Source organism: Callorhinus ursinus, unplaced genomic scaffold (assembly GCF_003265705.2).
Source record: "Callorhinus ursinus isolate GAN/ISIS: 27379988/994484 unplaced genomic scaffold, GSC_fseal_2.0 scaffold12, whole genome shotgun sequence".
In the NCBI taxonomy this organism is placed as follows: domain Eukaryota; kingdom Metazoa; phylum Chordata; class Mammalia; order Carnivora; family Otariidae; genus Callorhinus; species Callorhinus ursinus.
This window is the reverse complement of record NW_027397074.1, coordinates 19,737,322-19,752,723: the sequence shown is the minus strand read 5'-3', so window position 1 is coordinate 19,752,723 and position 15,402 is coordinate 19,737,322. Positions and strand designations below refer to the sequence as shown.

General features: G+C 35.8%; 1 protein-coding gene, 1 long non-coding RNA gene and 1 pseudogene across 7 annotated transcripts in view; 1 reads left to right on the top strand and 2 right to left on the bottom strand.

Moving 5' to 3' along the window:
- Positions 1-15,402, bottom strand: part of LOC141373857 (uncharacterized) — a 92,940-nt gene that overhangs the window by 46,757 nt on the left and 30,781 nt on the right. The window contains exon 3 of one of the 2 annotated variants that reach the window (XR_012380213.1): positions 6,472-6,590. The exons of the other annotated variant lie outside the window; for it this stretch is intronic. This is a non-coding gene — a long non-coding RNA (uncharacterized lncRNA). Of the gene's footprint in view, positions 1-6,471; positions 6,591-15,402 lie in introns of those variants that run through there. 2 annotated transcript variants of the gene reach the window in all.
- The window catches only part of LRRD1 (leucine rich repeats and death domain containing 1), a 32,937-nt gene that overhangs the window by 4,672 nt on the left and 12,863 nt on the right, over positions 1-15,402 (top strand). For 3 of the 5 annotated variants that reach the window (XR_012380210.1, XM_073898809.1, XM_025872859.2), the window contains exons 3-4: positions 6,127-8,119; positions 12,079-12,277. Coding sequence is in view for 4 of the 5 variants with exons in the window: in XM_073898809.1 (XP_073754910.1) it covers positions 6,203-8,119; positions 12,079-12,277 (2,116 nt within the window). In the remaining variant the exon portion in view is untranslated. The remainder of the gene's footprint in view (positions 1-6,126; positions 8,120-12,078; positions 12,278-15,402) is intronic. The other 2 variants (XM_073898810.1, XM_073898811.1) reach the window with 1 other exon arrangement.
- On the bottom strand, positions 2,776-4,460 carry LOC112825297 (mRNA turnover protein 4 homolog pseudogene; annotated as a pseudogene).

Genomic DNA, 15,402 nt, shown 5'->3' with positions numbered 1-15,402 from the left:
ATGATTTGGACACAGTAATTTTAATAATCTTTAACATTAAGTTAAAGCAAAAGCTAAAAATATGTTGATTAAACCCCAGCCTGGCCTGGTGTGGTTAAGGTTCTGTTGAAGTTAGTTCTATGCATGGATAGAAGATAATTTATTAATATGTTTCCTACTATGGACATTTATGTTATTTCCAATCTGTTACTATTACAATATTTTTTCTGTTCACTTAATTCATTCTCTATCCTAATGTCTTCTCATTGTTTTACTTTTCACATTTAAATCTATAGTCCACTTAAAATTGATTTTTGTGGATGGCAAGATAGGGGTCAAATATCTTTTTCTTTCTATATGGATTCCTAGTTGACCCAGAATCAAAAGCCATACTTTCCACAGTGATCTTAGTGCCACCTTTGTCATAAATCAAGGTCCACATATAACATGGGTTCCTCCATTTAATTTCAACCTTTCTGTGATCTTATGCTTTAGAGTCATCTTTCATAAATAGCACTTGGGGTTTTTTTTATCTGACTTTTAATTGGTTATTTAGTCCATTCACATTTATTTTGATTTGGACTTGTTTATACTTTCTTTTAAATTTTTTCTAATTTCTTTCTCTCCTGTTTTGCTTAAAAATGTCTCTAAATATTGTTATTGTTCTTCTTCTTTTGTGTATTTCACCTTAAAATTTTTCTCTTTGTAAGTCTGGTACCTATTCCCTCTACTTTTATTGTTAATAATAACTCTTAAAAATTTATCAAATTTTATTAAGCATGCCCAACACATTCTTAAAGCTGAACTTCTCATCTACCTCACATAAAAAAGACTTTAGAACATTTTAGCTCAGGTTTTGTTTTTATTTTATTTTGAAATAATTTTAGATTTACAGAGAAGTTGCAATGTTTACATTGGTATACTACTACTAACTAAACTATGGACTTTATTTGAAATTTACATTTTTACATTAATGTCTTTTTTCTGTACCAGAGTCTAACCCAGGATCTCATATAAAATTGTTGTTACGTCTCCTTAGTCTCCTGCAATCTGTGACAGCTTCTGAGTCTTTCTTTGTCTTTTATGTCCTCAACATTTTTGAAGAGAACTGATCAGTTATTTTGCAGAATGTCCCTCAATTTGGATTTGTCTGATGTCTTTTCCTAATTGGATTGAGGTTATGCATTTTTGGCAAGAAAACCACGAAGTGATTAGCCCTTCTCAGTCCTCCATATCTTGAAGTACATAATGTAGTGATGATGTTGACTTTAATCACTTGGCAAAGTCTCTGCACTGCAGTTACCATTATCCTCTGTAATATTCAGGGAGATTCTTGACTCATACGTTATTCCTAATATTCCAGTTCTTTTTAAATGCCATACATGAAGCACTGTTATTGTCTTATATAGACCATTATTTCTTTGAATTTACGTGTGTGACTACCATTTTACTTGCTCACATTCCATCTTGAATTTCAGACCATCCTCTGGTATCTTTTTCCTCTTAAAGTATATCTTTTAGAAGTTCCTTTTGAGCGAGTCTCTTGGTGGTAGAAGTTCCCAGTTTTGTTTATCTGTAAATGTTTTTCTGTTCCTTTTATTCTTGAATGATAATTTGGCTGGATCCCAATTCAAGGTTGATAGGGACTTTCTGTCAATATTTTGAATAAGTTATTCCACTGTCCTCTAGCTTTCACTTAAGTTGCTAGGACGTCTCTTCTCATCTTGTTATTCCTCTATAGTGCTCCTTCCCTTCTCTCTGACTGCTCTCATGATTTGTTGTTTCTCTTGTTCTGTAGTTTTAGAATGACACTTCTTTTTATTAATTCTGCTTGGATATGTTGTATATCATGGATCTCTTGATTCATATTTTTCATTAGTTCTGGAGCATCCATAGCCAGTATTTCTTTAAATATTGCCTTTGCTCAATTATGTCCACTTTCTCCTTCTGGAACTCTAATTAAATACGTTACTCCTTCTCTTTATATTTTCCATCTCCTTCTGTATCTTTACCACATTTTGGATATATCTTATTTTACTGACTTTTTAATTTTTCCTTCCCCTCCCTTTTCCCCCCCCGTGGAACAGTTTTAATATCTGCTCTGGGTTTCAAAAGTGGCTTTATTCTTGTCTTAGTGAAAGAATCCTATCTTCTGCTTCTCCCTCTCCCACTCCCCCTGCTTGTGCTCCCTCTCTTGCTGTGTCTCTTTCTCTGAGAGAAAAATATATTATTTATTATTATATAAATTATATATTTATATATAAAAAATAAATTATTTATTTATAAATAAATAAATAAAATCTTAAAAAAAAAAAAAGAAAGCATCCTGTCTTGTCGTCTAAGACTCCTGGCCCTGGTGTGGGTGGGGGATGGGGCGGGGGGAAGCGGGGAGAAAGAAAAGGGTAGGAAGCGTGGTTAGGGTTCCTCTATTCTTTGACACACCCCCATTTCCAGTAGGGGCACAAAGACCAGAGGAGAGAAGCCCTGGCTCTGATGGTGGCTCTCAGATCCCCAACCATCATGCAGGAACCAGTGCTGAATGCTGGCTCAAGGTGAACAAAAGGAACCCTGGGAATCCATACAAAAGCCTGAAGACAAGGCCTTTTTTTCTAGGAAAAGTCCTCTTTGCTGTTCACAGGGAGCCACCCTGCAGTTTTATTCCTTACAGAAAAGCAATCTGTCCCTCTCGCCCTCGAGGCTGTTTGGCCCACAGGATGGCGGTCCCACACGTCTGGGCCCCAAGTGCCTGGCAGCCTTTTTCTCCCCCGCCCCCGCCGAGCCTGATTCTTCTGCCTACTAGGACGCACATTTGGGCAGGTCATCTCCCATCTGCTGGAACCTTCTGGACTGCACATCCCACATGTATTTGATGGCAACTTTGAATTTAGATATCTCATACCCGAAAAGCTTCAGTACGTGGGCCTGCTCTGGGGTCAGCACATCACCCTCCTTGCACCTCATTGTTGGACAGCAGCGTCACCACACCTCTCTTGAGGATCCATGGAGTGGGAGAACTGCTCCAGGGGTCACAGTGAAAGTTGATTTGTTTCCAGCTCAAGCGAAGTCCATTTCCGTATATTTTGTAAACCACTCATTCACTTCCTCCCTGGTGTGGCTGGTGAAAAGGAGACTGACCCTCACCCCTCAACTTCTTGCTGACCTGATGCAGGTTGTCTTTGTACTCGTCAGATGGGCTTCGACCCAAGGCTACCATCATAACTTTGTTTTTGCCAAAGAACGTCTGGCTGTGCTTCCAGGTGTTGCGATGTAATGTCTTTCAGCTTACTGTTCCTCATGTTGGCCACAGAGAAGATGAAAAGGTACTTGTATATGTCCACACATTTCTGAAGCCCTTCTATCAGGTTCTGTTTCAGTTCTAAGCCTTTCTTGGCAGTTTTGATTAAGGAAACTTTCTTGTTGTGGTTGGATTTGGATATATCTTTCAGACATATTTTACAGTGTACTAACTGTCCAGTTGTTCTAGCATCATTATTGAAAACACTACCTTTTTTTCAATGCTCCGAAGTTCCATATTTTTTAAAAACCAAGTATCCGTATGTCATAATCAAATGTCTGTTTCTGGGCTTTCTATATATTCTACTGATCTATTTGAATATTCTTGTACCAGTGCCATATCACCTTAGTTACTATAACCTCATAAGAAGTCTTCATATTCAACAAACAAACCCTCTACCTGGTTTTCCTTTTTTTAAGCATATCATGACTCTTCCTGGCCCTTTGTCCAAAGACTTTTAAGAATCAGCTTGTTAAATTCCACAAAAATAAGGTTAGAATTGAATTTATAATAAGATAGAATTTATAGGGGCACCTGGGTGGCTCAGATGGTTGAGCGTCTGCCTTCGGCTCGGGTCATGATCCCATGATCCCAGGGTCCTGGGATCCAGCCCCACGTCCAGCTCACTGCTCAGCGGGGAGTCGGCTTCTCCCTCTCCCTCTGCTGCTCCCCCTGCTTGTGCTGTCTCGCTCTCTCTGTCGAATAAATGGGTAAAATCTTAAAAAAAAAAAGACAGACTTTATAGATCAATTTGCAAAGTAAAAAAATACTCCATTTATTTAGGACTTCTCTAATATCTCTCACTACATTTGTACTTATATGAAGTAGTATTTTTCTGTAGATGTCTTATACACTTTTTGTTAGATTTATTCCTAAGGACTTGACATTTCTTGATTGTAAATGATACCTCTTTAAACTTTCATTTTCTAACTTCTTTTTTTTAACATAAGGAAGGAAACTGACTTTTGTATATTGACTTTATATTCAACAATACTTAATGTTGCTATTGATTGTAATAATGTATCTGTAGATGATCTTGGATTTCCTACATATATAATTATATTATCTGTGAATAATGACATTTTTATTTATTTTTTAATAATTTTTATACCTTTTTTCTTGCGTTATGCCACTGACTAAGATCTCCAGTAAAATACTGAATAGAAGTGATGATACAGGGCAACATTTTCTTGCTTCCAATAGCAAAGGAAAGCTTTCACTGTTTCACCACTAGGTATGATATTTATAGATTTTTTTAATGGACACCATTTAGCAGATTAAAGAAATTCCCATCTATTCCTAGTTTGCTAAAAGTTCTCTCTAAAATCATGAAAAATGTTGCAATTTATCAAGTGCTTCTGCATCTACTGAAATGATCATATGGTTTTTCTCCTTAATCTCAATGTGGCAAATCACATTAAATTTTTAATGTTAAAATCCAACCTTCAATTTCTGGGACAAATGCAACTTAGTCACAAAATATTCTCTTAATATATTGCTGGTTTTTATAAATTTAGAACAGTTTTGTAATGTTTAGAATTTTTGCCTTAAGTTGGCCTGTAATTTTTCATATTGTCCTTACTATGTGTTGTCAAGGTTAGTGCTAATGTCATAAAACAAGCTGGAAAATGTTCCCTCTTTTTCTATTCTTTTTGAGAGTCTGTGAAATATTGAAACCATACCAGTTTAATAGAAAGGATTTAATATAGGGTGTTGTGTGTAGACAAGTATTGGAGAACCAAAAAGGCAAAGGAGGAACTTCAGTAACACAGAGATAGTAAATACCACCCCTAGGATGAAGAGACAAAGGAAAGAGATTGGGTTATTAAAAACTACAGACTTGGAAGGTACACTGACAAAGCTGGGATCCAGAGCTCTGAGGAGGGGTGCTGCACAGCTGTGCAGATACTTCAGGAGTCACACAAAAGACTTACAGTCAGGCTTTAGTTCTTGAAAAAGTTGCTTTACAGGCGCCTGGGTGGCTCAGATGGTTAAGCGTCTGCCTTCGGCTCAGGTCATGATCCCAGGGTCCTGGGATCGAGTCCCGCATCGGGCTCCCTGCTCCTTGGGAGCCTGCTTCTCCCTCTGCCTCTCTCTCTCTGTCTTTCATGAATAAATAAATAAAATCTTAAAAAAAAAAAAGTTGCTTTACTTCTAGTTAGTCTTTTTTTAAATTTTTTTTTCTTAAAGATTTTATTTATTTATTTGACAGAGAGCAAGAGATAGTGACAGCAGGAACACAAGCGGGGGAGTGGGAGAGGGAGAAGAAGGGAGCCCAATGCAGGGCTCGATCCCAGAATCCTGGGATCATGACCTGAGCCAAAGGCAGACGCTTAATGACTAAGCCACCCAGGTGCCCCGTTTCTAGTTAGTCTTACAGAAAGCATCTCTTTTGTAAGATATTTTACTTCTACCTATTAGAAAATTATCAGTGTCTTGGGACAAGACACTCCAGTACTACATGTAAACCTACAATATCCACAATGCAAACGGCACTCTCTGCATGTCAGGGAGCCATCAGTTTTCTGTTTTCCAAAAGTCTGCTGAGTTCTTTCATTCCTTTATGTCTCCTTTCTCATTTTCTATAATTTTAATGTGATTTCAAGAGTATCATGTGATAAATGCATGCAATCCATAAGCTATTTTTAACTACCAATCATATAAAATTAGCTTATTATAAATAAATAATAAATTATAAATGTATTGTTTTTTAAAATAAAAATAAAGTATAAATATATTGTTTTAATATCTATTAAATTATTCACTACAGAATAAAAATTATTATGAAATTCATTTGTAATTTCAACATCTTTATTATATGTCTTCTTTTAATACCAATACTTGTTTTGTAGGTTCAAAGGAGAAAATTAAACATGAAAATTAAAATTGAGTTACAATCATGTATTGATGTAAAACATAGCAGCAAATATGTCTGAAAATGATGGTACTTCAGAAGAGCTAGAAGATATCACTAGTCAATTTAGGACAGAATCTACATCATGGTCAGTGGAATCTGAATTTATTAAAGAAACATCAAATTCATTAGAGGAAGCTTGTGAAACGCATCCTAGAAATGATGAATTAGGTATACATGACGATACATCAACATTGTCCCCTGGAAATAAGTCTAAGAGAGATGAAGAACAAAGGAAAACTCTTCAATTTCCTGAAACAATCACTGTATATGACAGCTTGCGGTTAAAAAGTGATATTCCACAAAGTCCACCATTATCAATAACTGAGATGGTTGCTGAGTATCCGGCTTTCACTGGCTTCTTATCGCATGAAACATTAGAAACAACTAGTCCACAACCCTCTGAAGAAAATCAGAAAGGACTTGGCTTAGGATCAGATAACTTTACAGTTAGCCTCAAGGCCAAGGGTTTACAAGAATTCCCCAAGGACATTTTAAAAATCAAATATGTAAAATATCTATATTTGGACAAGAACCAAATCAAAAGTTTTAAAGGGGCAGACTCAGGTGACCTGCTGGGACTTGAAATTCTATCCTTGCAAGAAAATGGGTTATCATCTCTTCCACCTGAAATTCAGTTACTTCATAATTTAAGGATATTAAATGTCAGTCACAATCAAATATCACATATACCTAAAGAAATATCACAGCTTGGGAATATCAGGCAACTCTTTTTTAATAACAATTACATTGAGAATTTTCCTTCTGGCCTAGAAAGTCTTGGAAACTTAGAAATTTTAAGTTTGGCTAAAAATAAGTTAAGACATATACCAGATACTCTGTCTAGTTTTAAAAACTTGAAGGTTCTCAATCTGGAATATAATCAGTTAACAATATTTCCTAAAGTTCTGTGCTTCCTTCCAAAGTTAATCTCACTAATCCTTACTGGAAACCTGATAAGCAGTTTGCCAAAAGAAATTAGGGAGCTTAAAAATTTAGAAAAACTTCTGCTGGATCATAATAAACTTACCTTTTTGGCTGTGGAAATTTTTCAATTATTCAAAATGAAAGAACTCCAACTAACTGACAATAAACTGGAAGTTATTTCACACAAAATTGAGAATTTTAAGGAACTCATAATTCTAATACTTGATAAAAATCTGTTGAAAGAAATTCCAGAGAAAATTTCCCATTGTGTAATGTTGGAATGTCTTAGTCTTAGTTATAATAAATTAACAGGACTTCCTAAGAACATCTATAAGCTCAAAAATTTAAGAAAACTCTATGTAAACAGAAATAATATAGTGAGAATACCTGACAATATCTCCCATCTTAATAATATGTTCATTCTAGAATTTTCAGGAAATATAATCACAGAGGTTCCCATTGAAGTGAAAAATTGCAAAAAAATAACTAAAGTTGAATTGAGTTATAATAAAATAATTTATTTTCCAGTAGGTTTGTGTGCTTTAGATTCTCTTTATTATTTGAATTTTAATGGAAATTATATTTCAGAAATACCTGTGGATATATCTTTTAGTAAACAACTACTTAATTTAGAGTTAAATAAAAATAAACTCCTCATATTTTCTGAACACTTATGTTCTCTTATTAATCTTGAATACCTGGATCTTGGTGAAAACCAAATAAGGAAAATTCCACCATCTATCTCCAATATGGTATCACTCCATGTTCTTATTTTATGCTGTAATGAATTTGAAGCTTTCCCTATAGAAGTGTGTACTTTAGAAAATCTGCAAGTACTTGATCTTTCAATAAATCAAATACAGAATATCCCTTCAGATATCTGTAACCTAAAAAGAATCCAGAAATTAAACATCTCAAGCAATCAATTTGTATATTTTCCTATTGAACTGTGCCAACTTCAGTCGTTGGAAGAGCTGAATATAAGTCAGATAAATGGAAGAAAGGTAAGAGATTGATGTCCTGGGCTTTGGAGGGAAGTTGGCATCGGAGGGGATTAGAATCTGAACTGTAGTATGTGTGCGTTTTAAATTTAGCTGGAATATTTTATTTTTTAAAGAATAGGTTTTTAATTTTTAACCCCAAACATGGCTTTAAAGTATATTTCCCAACATGAAAGCTTCATGGGAAAATATTTCATTCAAATGAAATTCCAAGTAACTAAAGTTGACAATTTTATAGATTTCTTTTTATTTCAGTTTAATTGTAAAAGGAGTTTTAAAGTTATGGATTATAATATAAACACATTATTGAAAATTTAGGAAATTGAGAAATGAAGTAAAAAAAAATCATTCCAGAAGCATACCATTGTAATATAACTATTGGTTACTGGTCATATGGTGATAGAACTTACCTTTACTCTTTTTTTTATGTATATGGTTTTATAAGCAAGTATAAAAAAATTCTACATTCAATTTTAATTTGTTTCTCCTATTTTCACTTAAGATTAGCATTTCCCCATAATATAACACAATCTTCTCAATAATTGTTATAGCTAGTACATGATATAAGTAACTAATCATCTGTTGTTAAGCATTTAGGGATGTTGTAATTTTTCATCATCATATAAAATGCTGTGATGAACTTCTTCATAAATATAGCCTTTTTCACATTTTACTATTTTATTAGAGAATTTTCCCTAAAGAATTGCTAGGGATTGTTTATTTTTATTTTGCTAAGCTTTTCATTAGCATTAGCTTTTCATTTTACTTGAACTGTAAGAATGAATTTTATAGAAATAGGTAAAAAAATCAAACATTGCTAATTTATATTAAGATCTTAGTAAACTAATGAAAAGGGCCCTAGAGCTATTATCTGGCTATGTTTAATTTGGCCATTATAGTCAAATTAAAATCATCTGATAGAGGCTGGGCTATTATATAGAACAAGATTTCCCAAAGTCTGTCCTTAAAAACACCTAGTCTGAATTGCTCCTTAAGAAGGGGGGGAAAGGGTGGCTCCTTGAGCTATTGATCAAATAGCTTTGAGAAGCACTGGTTTCTTCTCTTAGAGGATCACAATGAATGTTAGTGTATTAAAAGCCCTGAAGAGTTCTGCACTAAAGAAATTGATTTGTCTCTGTTTAACCAACATTTCCCAAACTTACTTACCCTTTTAAACCCAACACCTGCTACATAATACATTTCCAGAAAGGCTACTCCAAGGAATACCTGCTTAAGTAGCTGGAATTGAAAATGATATATGTGTTTTTCAAGTTGTTATTGCACTAAAGGATACTTTTTGGTTCTGCATTATAATCACCAACTAATTTCTTGGCTGATTTATAATCCTCTCACTTTCTCCTCCTGTATCTTACTGTGCAAGTCTACAAGGTTGTATCCTTTATTCCTCTTTTCTATTAACTTCTTACTATACCATGCACATGACCCTCAAATTTGTATAACTGGAGCTGATCTCTCATCCCTGTTTTAGTCCCACAGTTCCCAGTTTCCCTGTTCTTCTACTGTCTCAAACTCAACATGATTTCAAAATCAAACTCATCTTTCTTTCCAACGTAACTCTCTTCACAACTTCTCCATTTCTGTTTGTGATGCCACTTTCTTCAGATCTACAAATCTAGAAGTCATGAACTCATCTTTCTTCCCTATCCATCACTAGTTATACTGTAACTTTTTCCTCTGAAAAAGCTCTTGGATCAACTCCTTCATTTTCCAGCGTCACTATCTCCAACCTGGTCCATGGTCATCACTCACCTCATGCCTAGGAGCCTCTTGCCTATTCTCTTTGACTCAGTCTCCTTTCTGTCATCAGGACTTGTCAAAGTTATCAGATTTCACTATGGAGAACTGTTCTCAGGAACCCAGATTGCTTATCTATTGCCTACTCATGGCAAGTGGTTGTCAAAGGCACCAGTCCACATCACTACAACCTCACTTCAAAGGTCACCAGATGGGAGCACCTGGCTGGCTCAGTGGTAGAGCATGTTGTGACTCCTGATCTCGGGTCCTGAGTTCAAGCCCCATGTTGGGCATAGGGCTTACTTAAAAAAAAAGAAAAAGAATATCAAAAACTAATGATGCACTATATGTTGGCTAACTGAACATAATAAAGAAAACAAAGATCACAGGAAACAGAAAAAAAATTTTTAAAAAGAAAAAGAGTAGGCAACCATGTAAAATAAAGCTGGATACCCTTAAAAAAAATCACCAGATGGAAAAATGATTTATAAGAACTCTTCTAAAAAAATATGATTGGAAAGATCACTTTGATAACCCAGTTGGGGTAGAGGTAAGATGCCCAAAGGCAGATAGTCACTAAACAGTCATTTGAAGAAAATGAGCTCAGGTTAATCACATGGTTTTTATTTTGCTAAGTGAAGAGTACCCAACATGAGTTTTCCTTCTGTAGTAGCTCTATTATCACATGATTCTTAGGTATATCCTCTAATAAATGTTGAGCAAATAGTTAAAAGAATATTTGATTTATTATGTTTTAAATTATGAACCTACTCACCGGTCTTGACCCGACTCCTATGTCCTAGGGCCAACTGTCAAGGGCTGCCATGGCCTGGTTCCACATTCTTTCTCCAAACACATCTCCCTCTGCTTCCCAGGACCTCTTTTTACTGTTCAGCTCCTCACTGGCCCATTTTTATGCATGATATTTGTCTTGCCTTAAGTGTCCTGTAACTTCCATTCAATCCTATTCATTCTTAAGAGGCCATTCGAGTCCCATCTGCTACACGAAGCTTTCCTTTAGCGCTCTGACGTGTACTGATATACATTCTCTAAACTTCCATATAGCCATTATAACTCTTTATTTGGTACTGGACTACCTATTGTTTAATACTGTTTCCTTATGGTTTCCTGTGTGTATATTTTGTCCCCTGAACTAATTTTAATCTCCTTGAAGTTAGGGGCTGTTTTATTTCCTTTCCTTTTAAGATTTATTTATTTATTTTAGAGGATGAGAGAGAGAAAGAGAGAGCATGAGAGGAGGGAAGGGCAGATGGACAGGGAGAGAGAGAATCCTCAAGTGGACTCCACACTGTGTGTGGAGCCTGATGAGGGGCTCGAACTCACCCTGAATTCATGACCTGAGCTGAAATCAAGAGTTGGATGCTTAACCGACTGAGCTACCCAGGCACCCCTAGGGACTGTTTCTTATGCTTCTTTTATATATGGAAGAACACTGAGCACAATATTTAGTATTTACATTGTTCTTTGGTTATTTCAGAGGGGCCCATTTATTCAAAATTCTTTGGTTCACTCGTAGAGCTTCCTTTATTTCAAAAGCCATTTGTGATGGCCATATTTTGTCTGAATATGTGCATTTGTTCTTCACCATAGCAGGGTATCTTAATTCCTGTTATTTTGCAACACTTTTTGTACTAGGAGGTTTTTTTGAGGCTACAATGCCAAGCTGTGTGAGTCCATTCTAAAGGGGTTTACTGAGCACTTACTCAAAATGCATCTTGACTGGGAACATGTACACCAAAAAGTATAAAATATATATCACGTCATTTAAAAATCCAAGGAAAATACACACAAAGGACTAATAAAAAGCACCATTGAGGAGAATAAAAATATCAAATATGGGACAGAATAGTTGGGAAAGACTTCAGGGAGGAGAAGAAACCAAAGCAGGTCAGATTCAGGGAGGGAAGAAAGGGATAGGTGGTAAGGAACACTAAGTGCTGGGAGAATAAGGAAAGTGGGTTAATAAGCCATTTGGTTAAATTGGTAGCATTGGTCAGACTGGGGAGGTACTTGGATGCCACACAATATATTATGGATTTTAGCAAGGAAGGAAGTCACAAAGCATTTGTGACATAGTGAAAATATCCCTTTTTAAGGCCAAAACACCATCCCTCCATTTGATTTTAGACAAAGTTTTAGTCATAGAAACATTTATTAAAAATGTAATTGTTTTATCTTTGTTACAGTTAACAAGACTTCCAGAAGAGCTGTCTAATATGACTCAACTTAAAAGACTTGATATTTCAAATAATGCAATCAGAGAGATTCCAAGAAATATAGGGGAATTGAGAAGTTTGGCTAGTTTAAATGCATGCAACAATCAAATAAGTTATCTGCCACCATCTTTTCTATGTTTAAATGATCTCCAGCAACTAAACTTGAGTGGTAAGTGTCAAGCGTAATCAATAAGCATAATCAACAAGTAGAGTATTCATGGTCTAGGTTGCAAATTTTGCTGACAAGACAGAACAGCAGCCAACATAATGTATTAAGTGCGCATTGGAAGGAAATGACTTTCCTAGGTACAGAAAATGAGAGCAAAGCATAAGGTCCAGTTGCTTTCCTGAAAGAGGTTATAACCCACCTGGGGGAACCTGAACATGTGAGTGAGAGGAGACAGAGAGAGAGAGAGTGTGACAGACAGACAGAGGCAGTATGGAGGGGTAAGAGCACGAGAGAGTGCTGGCCATAGTTCTGGGAAGGTTGGGAAAACCACAGGCTGCGGTTCATGCTGCTGATGGGGTAAGAGTGTTGCTGGGATGACACTAAAAGGAAAAACAGTCAAGAAACCCACGGAAGTAGGTTTGGAGCTAAGAGACAATTACTAAACAATTAGTATGCTACCAAGTCACCAGCTTTTACTGCCAGACTTGAAGTTAGAAGGGCTGAGTTCAAATCTTCTCATTTAGTCTGCTTCCTCCACTTATAAAGTGAAGCTAACCAGAATACCCATGCTGTAGATTTGGTGTGCAAACTGAATGAGACTTTGAAAGCAGGTAGCATATGTGAAAACATCATTCAAGCAAAAAAATGTTTATATACTCTTGTGAATTAATTCTCTCTGTTACTAGTTAATTTAGGAAGACTGAAAACACTGAACCTCAGTGTTTTCATCAGCAAGATAGGAAAGCTATAACTTCTGCTTGTTCACAGACTTGTGGGAATGTAATTAAATAAAATTTATGGAAATAGTTTCACAAATGTGAGGGAATATACCAATGAAAGGAATTTAGAGATTGATTCCTTTCTTCCCTCATAGCATGGGCTTTGGAGTAGGACAGAGCTTAGAATTCTAGCTCCATCATTCAATGGGAAGTTTTTTTTTTTTTTTGTTAATGTTAATCTTGTTTCCTAATCTGTAAATGAAAATAATAATTTATATTCTTTGAACTATGAGGATTAAACGGTTAATCACTAAGCACAGAAAGCGATGTAGGTTTTAAACTGATGTGAGAGCCTCTCTCCAAGGAGCCAAAAAAAAAAAAAAAAAAATGAAAGGAATGTAGATTGACATGCAGACTGCTTGTGGTTGTCCCTGGGAAGAAGGACAGACAGCTCTCTTGCCTCATAGTTATCTCTACAGGCACTGATAATGCTATCAGGCAGGCTTTCATCTTCCCCCACCTGTAAAACAGCTAGTTACGGTATCACTGTTGTACCTGTTGTTTACAGATGGCATCTATTCTGATGGGTCAGTGCTTGTGCCAAACAAGTTGTCAAATATTTTGAATAGCACCACTGCTCACATGTACTAACGTTAACAGCCGCTGAAAGGACTCCTACCTCTAGCCTCTCTCTCTTTCTCTCTCTCTCTCTCTGCCCTTTGTTGTTGCCAGTTTTTTAAAACATTTTTTTTTTGAAGTATAGATACATACTGAAAAAAGTACACATTGTCTCAAAAAATTAACATTAAAAGTAGAATTACCATATAACCCAGCAATTCTATTTCTGGGTATCTATCCAAAGGAAAAGAAAACAGTAACTCAAAAAGACGTATGCACCCCAATGTTCATTGCAGCATTATTTACTTAAGTGTCCATCAATGGATTGATGGATGAAGAAAATGTGGTGTATACACACATACACACACACACACAAACACACACACACGATGGAGTATTATTCAGCCATAACAAAGGAAATTTTTGTTGCTTTCCAGATTTTCTCATCTTTGGTGTTCAGCAGTTTGACTATGCCATGCCTAAGTATGTTTTTTTTTTGTTATAATTAAAGTTAAATGTACACAATCTAAAATTAACAGTTTTAAAGCACATTAACAAGGTAGCACAATGTAATACTAACTCTATCTAGTTCCAAACATTCATCAACTCCAAAGGAAACCCTTACTCATTAAGCAGTTGCTCTCTCTTCTCCCCTTCCCTCTCCCTCTGGTAACCAGCAATGTGCATTGCATCTCTATGGACATACCTAATACCATGGATAGGTCATACAAATGGAATTGTACAATATATGACTTTTTTGGACTGGCTTTTTTCACTTAGCATAATGTTTTCAAGCTTCATCCATGTTGTACCTTGTATCAGGAGTTCATTCCTTTTATTTATTTATTTTTTTTAAAGTTTTTTTTTTTAAAGATTTTATTTATTTATTCATGAAAGACAGAGAGAGAGAGAGAGAGAGAGAGGCAGAGGGAGAAGCAGGCTCCCAAGGAGCAGGGAGCCCGACGTGGGACTCGATCCCAGGACTCTGGGATCATGACCTGAGCCGAAGGCAGACGCTTAACCATCTGAGCCACCCAGGCGCCCGAGTTCATTCCTTTTATGGCTGCTTAATATTACACTGTACGAACCTTCTATTCTTTGATGATCCATTCATCCTCTCATGGACATTTGGGCTACTTTCACCTTTTGGCTATTGTGAATAGTGCTGCTATGAACATGTGCAGACATGTGTTTATTTCAATACATTTTCAATTCTTTGGGGTATATCCCTAGAGACAGAATTCCTGTGTCATATGGTAATTTTATGTTTAATTTTTCGAGGAACTGTCAAATTGTTTTCCACAGAGGTAGAACCATTTTTACATTCCCACAATGAATGTACAATGATTCCAATTTCTCCATATCCTTGTCAATATTTTGTTTTACATTTTTTTGGATTACAGTTATGCTAGTGAATGTGAAGTGGTATCTCATTGTGGGTTTGATCTGAATTTCCCTAATGACTAATGATTTGAGCATCTTTTTTAGATGTTTGTTGACCATTTGTATATCTTCTTTTGAGAATTGGCTATTGAATTCCTTTGCCCATTTTTATTTATTTTTTAAAGATTTTATTTATTTATGGGGTGGGGGGCAGAAGGAGACAGACAAGCAGACTCTGCACTGAGAGATCATGACCTGAGCTGAAACCAAGAGTCAGACACTTAAGCAGCTGAGCCACCCAGGTGTCTGTCCTTTGCCCATTTTTAAATTGGGCTTTAATTGTGTTGTTTTGTTGTTGAGTTGAAAGAGTTCTTTATATATTCTGAATACTAGACCCTTATTAGA